At 38.9% G+C, this 10,209-nt stretch overlaps 1 protein-coding gene across 3 annotated transcripts in view; it reads left to right on the top strand.

Annotated features, from left to right (window-relative positions):
* LOC106962297 (cytoplasmic polyadenylation element-binding protein 4) overlaps positions 1 to 10,209 on the top strand; it is a 44,701-nt gene extending 34,492 nt beyond the window's left edge. For 2 of the 3 annotated variants that reach the window (XM_015056616.1, XM_015056615.1), the window contains 6 exons: positions 4,193 to 4,363; positions 4,465 to 4,554; positions 4,849 to 4,967; positions 5,059 to 5,173; positions 6,889 to 7,070; positions 9,229 to 10,209. In XM_015056616.1, coding sequence (XP_014912102.1) covers positions 4,193 to 4,363; positions 4,465 to 4,554; positions 4,849 to 4,967; positions 5,059 to 5,173; positions 6,889 to 7,070; positions 9,229 to 9,456 — 905 coding nt within the window. In that variant the 3' untranslated portion in view covers positions 9,457 to 10,209. Of the gene's footprint in view, positions 1 to 2,912; positions 2,937 to 4,192; positions 4,364 to 4,464; positions 4,555 to 4,848; positions 4,968 to 5,058; positions 5,174 to 6,888; positions 7,071 to 9,228 lie in introns of all 3 variants that reach the window. The other variant, XM_015056614.1, reaches the window with a different exon arrangement.

Here is a 10,209-nt window from a genome sequence, read left to right as displayed (position 1 = left end):
TTTTTCCAACCATATCTCCATCCTGTTAACCTGTTAAAATGGAGGCTGATATCGTCTTTCTCATGTTGTTTTGCTGACGGGAATCTTCTGTTGTTTTGCAACTCGAAGCAAAATAATAATTTCCTTTCTCACTTGCAGAGGAGCTTAGGCTTGAATACTTGTATATAAAATTCTTCACTGCATTCTTTCTGCTTTGTTCTTGAATTAGAGAAGGATGTAAGAAATCTAATGAAATTGAATGATTTTTTTTGTTAAAAGAAGCAGTGGTTTGATAGATACAGAAGATTTTTTGTGGAAGATGTCCTAGATTTTGTCTGGAATTAGTGAGCTCCTGTGGTGCTTGTGCGTGTGAGCATGATTGCAAAATTGGATCTTTCTTAGAGATGAGATTTAAACTCTCGGTCATGCAATCTCTTCCTTCATCACTCTGTGGTTGTTGTGTTTTGACGTCATCTGTACGGGCTTCAACCGGCGGGTAAAACAGGAACTGCCATTAGTTTCTTGAAAAGCCTGCTGGGTCACATGGTTTGGATCACATGGTCAGGAGCTGTCATGGTGCCCTGAGACAGATGGTGCCAGCGGATAGAGGCTGCACACCAGTCCTGGTTTTCTCTCTCTGCCTCATAAGGATACGCAGATTACATTCCTCATCCTCTTCCTCCCCCCATCCTCTCTCCCTCCAGTCACTCTCATTTTTGCTCACCCCCACACGGCTTTTTATCAGCTCATTTCTCCATCGCTTCTAATCTATTTTTCTCTCTCACACTCGCATATACACACACACACGCACACACACACATCTTTTTATAGCACTCTCTGCTCTCTTTCAATCTGCTTTACTGCCTCTCAGTATTTTACTCCGTTTCTGGCTGCCTTTGACCTTCCCCGGCAGAGTTAATGTCCATCTGGTTTGAAATGTCCACTGAGGGAGGATTACTGCCGCCGCGTTCCAGCCGCTTCTTCACCCATTCCGGGTTCTTCCAATTGGAGATTGTGTTTGGCTTTTTTTAAACTCTTCTGTTTAAAAACCTATATTTCTTCCTTATGTTGCCCCAACTGCTTCCACTGCCTCCTCTTGGAAAATTACACACTACGACTGAAAAGACATTACTTTTTTCAAATACAAACTGCTCGTTCTCAGGCTGGAGCTGCTTGACCATCCTCGCAGAGTATTGCTTTTGTTTGACTGAAGCTCTGACATTAGAGCGCCATCTTTGAATCGTATCAGGTCCCCTGATTGGCTGCGATTAGGCAAAGTGATGTGCTTCAATCTCATTTCTGCTTCTTCCTTATTCTCTGCATGATTAATTCACATCTCCCCTCGCTGTTGCCTGTAATTGTGCACACTTACTTTCTTTTATTACTTTGCAGTCAAGCTCAGTAAAATGGATCAGTTGCACAGTGTTTTGCTAAAACTGCTTAACTAATCAAATCTGCAGATTAAAGTCCAAACACAGTTCTTTTCTTGGATACTTCTATCAGCTGCTCTTTTTTGCAGTTACACTGCATTTCCAGGTTTAGCTTCGGGTGTCTCCAGGGTTACCATGGCCTATTTGGGCCTGATTCAGTCTTTTAACTATACATCCTGTGGGCTTTATTACATTGTGTTTTAATTGCCTCGCTTTTTATGCTAATGCCTGTTCTGTATTGAGTACCGATCCTCTCTGGTGAACTGAGATGACCCTTCTACTCTCAATCTTTCTGCATACATAAGCACAATGCACACATCCATCACAATAATTTAGAACATCATCTAAATCTATCCCAGTAATTTGGTTCTAAAAAGTGAAATTCAGGTCAGTACACTCAAAGTGATACATTTCTGACATTTCTGATGCTGCAAGCTAATTCCATTAGCTTGCAGCTAATGGAATTTTGAAATTCAGTTTCTCTGAAAATACATTTTACACAACATATACTGTATATGGTTTTAAATCTAAAAATTTCACATTATGACCTCGCCAGTCATGCAGAAAATTGCTGGCTTGACAGTTTTCCAGGTGACAGTGACTGAAACATGCCACAAGGAGGGGGTAAGTCACCAAAGGTCACTGCTAAAGAAGCTGGCTGTTTATAGAACACTACCCTAGCTTAATAATGGAAAGTTGAGTGGAAGGAAAAATTATTGGTATGAAGTACTCGAGCAACAAAGATGCCTGCAGCAGATTACAAACAAAAGCCTTTTCAAGAAGACGTTGATGCTTTAAGTGCTAAAACCCACAGGTTTATTTTGGGCTTAGGCTACAACTTTGCATTATTTGTGTTAAACTACAGAATTTGTTGATTCTGCCGTGATAATCTGCTGGTTTCTGTCAACTTTGTTTTATTAAGTCCAAATCACTGCCGCCATTTACTTGTAAATTTGATCTCTTCATGCTTCCCTCTGATAACAAGACTTATGGAGACACTGATTTCATTTTACTGGCGAAGGGAACAATTCTTTCAGTGCTTTTCAGCGCTAGCTCTTTCTGCTGGATTACTGGAATAAATACATGTTTCAGTAATTCTCTAATTTTGGGAAAATGCAAAATTTGATAAAAACGTCTTCTTGAAAAGGCATTTGTTTATAATCTGCTGCAGCCATCTTTGTTGCTCAAGCACTTCATACCAATTATTTTTCCAATAATTGAACATACTGATTCAAAAACCAAATCTATAAAAAAAATAAATAAATGCACCTACTCTGTACCCGCTTACATAAATTGATATTTGTGTGAGAAAAGTACTGCAGGCTGATTATGATTCAGCGCTGATTAACAGAATCAAGTGCTAGCAGGCGAGCTAACTGTGGAGCACATTGTCATGAACCACCTGGCACTTTTATTGCTCTGGTTTATTATGCCATATTTACAAACAGCCTCTACTTTGATTTATTTATTTATTATTATTTTTTTCCCTCGTTCCACATGCAGCCAGGAATTATAGCAGGAGACGAGGTAAAACATATTCATAAATCTATAATGTCCATCTGTGGAATATGTTGTTTTAACCATTTTATTTTATTTTTTTCTATTTAACAAACTGTTTTCTGATTTATTTAATATTGCCTGCATGGTTTTCTTTTTTAAATTTGATTCCCATGTTTTGAAATAAATTTTTCCATGTGTGTACAAAATTGTCTAAATGTTGAGTCTTGTTATAAACTTGTGAAACTGTGTCTTTTCCTCTTGCGAGGCTTCACTCTTTGCATATTTCCTTTCCTCACTTGCGTTTTGCAACATTAAACCAGTGTTGCATTTAGCTGAGAGTTAATGAGGCAGTGAGGTACACAAAGCGTCGTATGTCATTTACCCAATTCTGCGGCGGAAACACACACACGTCACACTGTGGAAGTTAAGGCTAACACCCTCGCATAAAGCTTTATAAAGCAGCTCAGGGCAGTTCGGATGGGACGGCTTAACCTCCACCACGCATATGTTCCACAGTGAAAGTATTCAGACTTTAGAGGACTGCTGTGTTTGTGTGATTAAGCTTGCGTGCCTGCTTCGTGGGAAATCATTACAGTTGAGTAACTTCCACAAGAAGAGCACACAACATTTTGGACATTTTTTGCTTTTTGTTTTCACACTTCATATTTCTTTTAATCTTAGTTTTATTTATTAGGAAGCATTTAGAAATGCTTCCTAAACACCAGCCTCACAAAGTGTTCACACCAGTTGAACTTTTTCCCCATGTTTCAACCACAAACTATTTGAATTTAATGTTATCTACCAACTAAGTAGATTAATTGGTTGGGAAATCATTTTTGGCATTAAGCGCTCTTCTGAAAAGTGTAGGTTTGATTTTTTTCCCCCTTGACTCTGATAACAATCCAGGGATCTTTGACATGTTGGTGGGCGATCATTAAGCAGAGAATCAACCTAGAGCTCCATGCTAACTCTGGAGGAGCTGCAGGGATCCACAGCTATTTTGACTAAACAACTCTTAGGTTTGCATGCTACAAATTTGTTTTGTTTAGTTTTTGTTAGATCAACAAGTCGATGAAGACATTTTTAGTTATAAAAGATTTAAACATGCCGCAACAAAGGAAAACAGAACCATTCCCTCAGTTTTTGCTTTTTTCTACACATTTGCCAAGGCAAAAATCTATAAAACAGAAGTCATCATCACCATTATGACATAACTTATCTTTACCTTTTTTTTCTCATCTTGGGAATTAAATCTATTCTCCTGACCTCCTTATGTTTTTTAGGCCACTCCTCGCTCTTTCCAATGGAGGACAGTTTCCCCGATGATGAGCGAGCTGACCAGGGTCTCGCGGGCCTCGGCTCCCCACACTGCTTCCCACATCAGAACGGAGAGCGCGTGGAACGCTACTCTCGCAAGGTCTTTGTTGGCGGACTGCCCCCAGACATAGACGAAGGTACAGTCATTAAAATGAAAACAAAGGCTTATTTCTCTCATATCAGAAGCTCTTTGTGTTTGAATTAAATTGATATTTAATCATTTTCCTTTCTGTTTCAGATGAGATAACTGCCAGCTTCAGGCGTTTTGGACACCTGTTTGTGGACTGGCCTCACAAAGCAGAAAGCAAATCCTATTTTCCTCCTAAAGGTATTGAAAATAAGTTAGACTTGTTTGGGTATTAGTAACATAGCACATAAAAGTTCCAGCCACATGTAATCTGCTTCTTGGTTTTCCTCATCTTCATCCATATGGGTCTGACTTTAGGTAGCAATCTGAATCACTTTTAATAGCATCTATAAAGTTTACACCTGTGTAATAGAGGCTGACCACTTCAGGACATAGAGCACATGCCTGAATTCAGGGCTCAGATGCACAGTCACAATAATCAGTCTGTTAAACTGGAGTTTCTGTACTTGAATGACCTGCCTGTGTTTGGTGTAGGCTACGCCTTCCTGCTGTTCCAGGACGAAAGCTCGGTGCAGGCCTTGATCGACGCCTGTATCGAGGAGGACGGCAAACTGTATCTCTGCGTTTCCAGCCCTACCATTAAAGACAAGCCAGTTAGTTTAAAGTCACACAGTTTTTCTGTTTCTCTTTGTTGTACTGGCTTTTTTTTTTCTTTTGTGAGCTTTTTGTGTGCTTGTGCCTCAGGTACAGATTCGCCCGTGGAACCTGAACGACAGCGACTTCGTGATGGACGGATCTCAGCCTCTGGACCCGAGAAAAACCATCTTTGTGGGAGGAGTTCCCCGTCCGCTCCGTGCAGGTATTTGTCACTCTTTGTTCTTCTGGAGGTTAAATTGAAAACAAATGAGTATTTGTAATAAAAACAGTTGAATTTTAGGTACGCACAGTGCATACGGGCTGGACTTATACCTCATTTATGACCCATATTTTGAGGCTTTATGAAAGGTCTTTAAAATTTTCCTGCTGTTTGTTTCTGATCGCTGCATAAAAAATAATACATTACCATTCTGTACTTTTCCTGCCTTGTTCCCATTTGCTTAATACTCCTCTCTACGGAGTAATCAGACCTGCTGGGTAATAAAGCTACAGAGGCATTGACCTACACTGGTGGTATCAAAATCAGCTCTTTGCAACCTGCTGAGCAGTTTAGAATATTGAAATGTATTGTTTCCTAATAGCAGTGGTATGTGTATTATTAGTTCATGTCTGTGAACTAATAATACACATGGTTGCCATGTTTTAAGCCTCTGTAGCAGTGAACAAGGTCATCAACAGCAAATATTCTGTAAACCCCTAAGATGGTTTAAAATAAAAAAAATAGTCATTACCATAATTTTTATTTTAGTAAACAAAGGTTTTTAGTTGAAAATCAGAACACAGTGAAGTGCCCTGCAAAATTTCTTACATTTTGACAATTTTTTATTGGGATTTTATGCATTCGTGCATCAAAAAGTAGCATCTGATTCTGAATTAGAAGGAAGATTTTTTACAAATAAAATCTCTAAAGTGAGGGGTGCTTTTGTACCCTCTTTACTATAAAACCTCTAAATAAAATAAACTTCAGAAATTTCAGTCGTAAATTCATGGAACAAGATGTGCAAGAAGAAAGTTATGTTTGAAAGAAATCCCATTTGCAGTTTACCACAAATCTTGCAGGAGATTCAGAGAATATGTTTTGTTTGGTCCATCTTTCATCAAGGTGCTTTTTATGTTCATTCCGATGTAAATATGCACATTAACTCAATATGTTATTTTTATATTTCTTTGTGATTTCAGTTTTGTGACTTTCTTCTGCATATTTTTGTAATGACTTACACATTTACATTTCGATGCTCATGGGATTTGGTTGAATGTTCTAGATTAAACTGTACATAGTTTATCTGATGAAGAACCCATCTTTGAAACGGCCCGGTTCCACCTCCTGGTGCAACGAAGCAGCTAAGATGGAACTCCTCTGGAGTAAAACCCTGTTCTGTTTATCAGGAAACCAGCACTGCTCATTCCCAGGAACGTGACAGTGGCAGTTTCATGCTGTGGGGGTGTTTTTCTTCACCTGGGGCTGGGAAACTGTTCATAATTAATGGAGAACTGGATGAAGCTAAATATATGGCAGTCCCGGAAAAAAAAAAAAAAAAAAAAAATATTATTAAAGACTTGAGGCTTGAGCAGGAAACCCCATAAACATCCAGCCGGTGTTGTAACTAAATTGTTAGACTGGTCTGGTCACTAAATCTAGCTGGTAACCTGTAGCAAGACCTGAAAACTGATGTTGCTTCCAATCAAATTCTAATGGAAAATTACATAAAATCCTAACATTGAAGTTTATGATTGTAATGTAACAAAAAAAGTAAAAAAAAAAAAGTTTAAAGAGTATGTATTCTTTCTCACTGAAATGTAAACTTAGAGTCTTTTCACATCAGCAACATGTGTGCTGGATTTTTGGTGTTGAGTATTTTTCGCTCCTAGTATTTCTCCTTATTTTAAAACGACGCTGCTTTATTTTTTCCTCCTCAGTGGAACTGGCCATGATCATGGACCGCCTGTACGGTGGAGTTTGCTACGCAGGCATCGACACGGACCCAGAGCTGAAGTACCCCAAGGGAGCGGGGCGGGTCGCCTTCTCTAATCAGCAGAGCTACATTGCTGCTATCAGTGCTCGCTTTGTACAGCTGCAGCACGGAGAAATCGATAAACGGGTGAGTGGAAAAAAAAGGGAGCCTCTGTGTTTTTCCACCTCCCTCCTCGAAGCCCCTCTCTTTCTGAAGTCGTCTCCACACCACAGTCTTACTTCCTGTTCCTTTACCTCAAACTGCACTGCCTTTCTCCTTATGATGAACAAAAAAGTTAGATTTTTGCTGAAAGTAAAATGCGTTTGTTGGAAGAAAGGCAGAAAGCTGGGAGTGCAAAGTGTCAAACTTTCCTCCTACATGAAAAATTATTTGACCTTCTCTTATAAAAGAAGTTTCATTCCATGTTTTTTTTTTCTTTCACTTAAGTAGAAAAGCAGCAGTATTAGCAGCAGTTTAACAAGACTTGCTTTTAGATTTGGAATCAACGATTCAGCTGAATTTCCATAAACTGTAATGAGGCCTAACTTTTTGAGGTTTTAATCAGAGCCATGCATTTCGTAACGCTCTTGTTAAATAGAAGGATCTGCGCTGATCCAAGCTGTAGATGTTCTCCAACTGTGAGTCACAAAATTGTATGTGGGAGCAGTAAATGGGATTCTTGCATCTGGAACAAAGGTGCCGAAATCTCCCCTCCCACTCTGCAGCATCTCTGTAAACACTTTATTTTTACTACTGCAGGTGACATTTCTGCGTGTTAGCCTCGAAACAATAGTACCAATAATGCTTCTTCTGCTGGGAGGCAAAACTCTGAACTCTGCTGCTTCTCAGCGTCACCGCTTTGCAGTTTCAGTAACGTGGTTTCCTCATGGTGCAAGCTTATTTATTTGAGGATTCACACTAATATTTGCAGCACTGGTGCACAATTTGCCATAACCAGTGAATTATGCAAATGTAATCCAGTGTTTGCAAAAGAGTAAGTGCAGATGCCTGAGAATGAACCTGGTGGAACTTCTAGTAGGCTGTTTTTTCACACTTGAGTGATTTTTCAATATCTATCTGCTAATAATGGCACAATGCCAAGTTAGTAAGATGGTGAAAAGTGAAGTTGACTCTTCCTGGAGTACATTCTGACCTTAAAAAAGGAAAATAACAGATTTCAGCATTTGGACAGCTATTATGAAAATTGACATTTAAATTTGACCTTAAAAAGCTCCTTGAGTCTTTAAAAAATGTTCTGTGACCTTTAAGACCAAAACGGAGCCAAACTATTAAACTAACTGTGAAGTTTTTCTTTACAATTAGTTAACTAGATGTTTAATTAAAAATCTAGTTTTTTCATGCTTCAGAAAACATATCAAATCAAAACATGTTTAAAAAATTTCCCAGCCATTTATGATTGGTACATTTCTAATGAACACTGAGAAATATTTGAGGCTGAAACCTGGTCTAAACGTTTCCCTTCATATGATTTCTGTCAGCAGATTTTTTTTTATGACCCAATAACAGTAGGAAGCAGTGGTAGTATTCATTCTGTTTGCAAGAAATATGATTGTTGGTTTTGTGTAGTTCAGTGATCTGCTGGTTTTTAGTATCAGAATGTTCCACTTGAAATCCCTGTGAAGAGCTGGAAGTAGCAGGTAAATCTGCTTGCAGAAGTCACACTGACCTGATTTTGTCAAATGCTGGTTTGAATTCTCCACAAGTAAAGATTTACAACTTTAAGCCAGGTTGGCCAGGTTGGAGGGAACATCTAAAGTAAAGACAACTTTCCATGAGTCTAATGCAATCTGGAAAAGTCTGGAATAAATTTTTGTAGTTTCCAGATCTGGTTTCAAGTTTCCCTCTTTTCTATCATTTTTCCTCTCCTCTTCCTTACTTAAAATTTCCTTTCTTTCCTTCATCACTCCTTCCTTACTTACTTTTTTCTTCCTTCCTTAGAAACTTTCTTACTTATAACTTACTTTTGTTTTTTCTTTCTTTCTTACTTTGCTACTTACTAACTTACTTAAAACTTACACAGAAGGAAAGAAAGTAGCAACTTTCTTTCCTACTTTCCTGTGCACCTCATCTCTGCCCTCCTTCCCTCCCACTCCTTCACTCTCATTTATTCAGGGTAAATATTTAAAGTCTTTCTGCTATATAAATACATGCCATGAATTCATAAAACCCACTGAGTTGTAAAACGTACGAAATATTGAAATGAGTAATGTGTAGAAAACTATTGTTTACATCACCTAGAGTCTTTTGGGAAAAGAAAAAGTCTAATCCTCACCTCTGCGTCCAGGTGGAAGTGAAGCCATACGTGCTCGACGACCAGCTGTGCGATGAGTGCCAGGGGACCCGCTGCGGCGGCAAGTTCGCGCCGTTCTTCTGCGCCAACGTCACCTGTCTGCAGTACTACTGCGAGTACTGCTGGGCGGCCATCCACTCCCGCGCCGGCCGCGAGTTCCACAAGCCCCTGGTGAAGGAGGGAGGCGACCGGCCGCGCCACATCTCTTTCCGCTGGAACTGAGCGACGGAGAGGGAGAGGCGACAGAGAAGCAGGGGAAGGAGAGGTAGTGCAGGAGTCGCAAATCATTGTACAAATAAATGCACTTTTCTGTTGCTGGTTCCTTTTTTGCTCTAATTTCACCTAACAGCATTTTGTTTCTGGTTTTATTTAAAGTTAATATATATCAATATTTTGGAGATAGAAAAGAAAAACTGGAATTGTATCCAAATATGTCCATTTAGGGGGAAAAAATGTAACATAATTTTATTTTTCTTCTGATTTTTTGAAATATTTTTATTAGTTCTCAAAAAAGATATATATATAAATATAGGAAAGTTTTGATGTGTGATATGGTACTCTGCTATTCAATTGGCATATTTTTCTAAAAAGAATATTTCCTTTTGATACAAGAGGCCCTTAAAAACACCTTTGATTTGACATTCAGCTGTCTTATATTGTAGCAGAGCTGTTGCCTTTTTCCTTTTGTACAAAGTCTTCACAGCAAATGCTGCTGAAAAAGTGCGTCATTGGCTATTTATTTCTGAGACGTGGGATTAAGTTTGCTATTGCTGCAAGAAGCTCCAGAGCAAATGTGATTAACAAAGGTGTTGCTGAAGAAGAGTGCACTTATTTCTTGTTTTAAAGAGTGAAGACACCGTATATGAGACCCTTTTGTAGTTAACCAAAGCTGAATTCTAATTAACTTTGAAGAACAGAAAGGGCCCACTGCAGGAAGAAATGGAGTCTTTTCTCTCCCTGTTTGAAAGAAGAAAA

Source organism: Poecilia latipinna, unplaced genomic scaffold (genome assembly GCF_001443285.1).
Source record: "Poecilia latipinna isolate Pla-1442-1.1 unplaced genomic scaffold, P_latipinna-1.0 Scaffold1396, whole genome shotgun sequence".
Lineage (NCBI taxonomy): Eukaryota > Metazoa > Chordata > Actinopteri > Cyprinodontiformes > Poeciliidae > Poecilia > Poecilia latipinna.
This window is presented reverse-complemented; position numbering and strand designations above follow the sequence as displayed.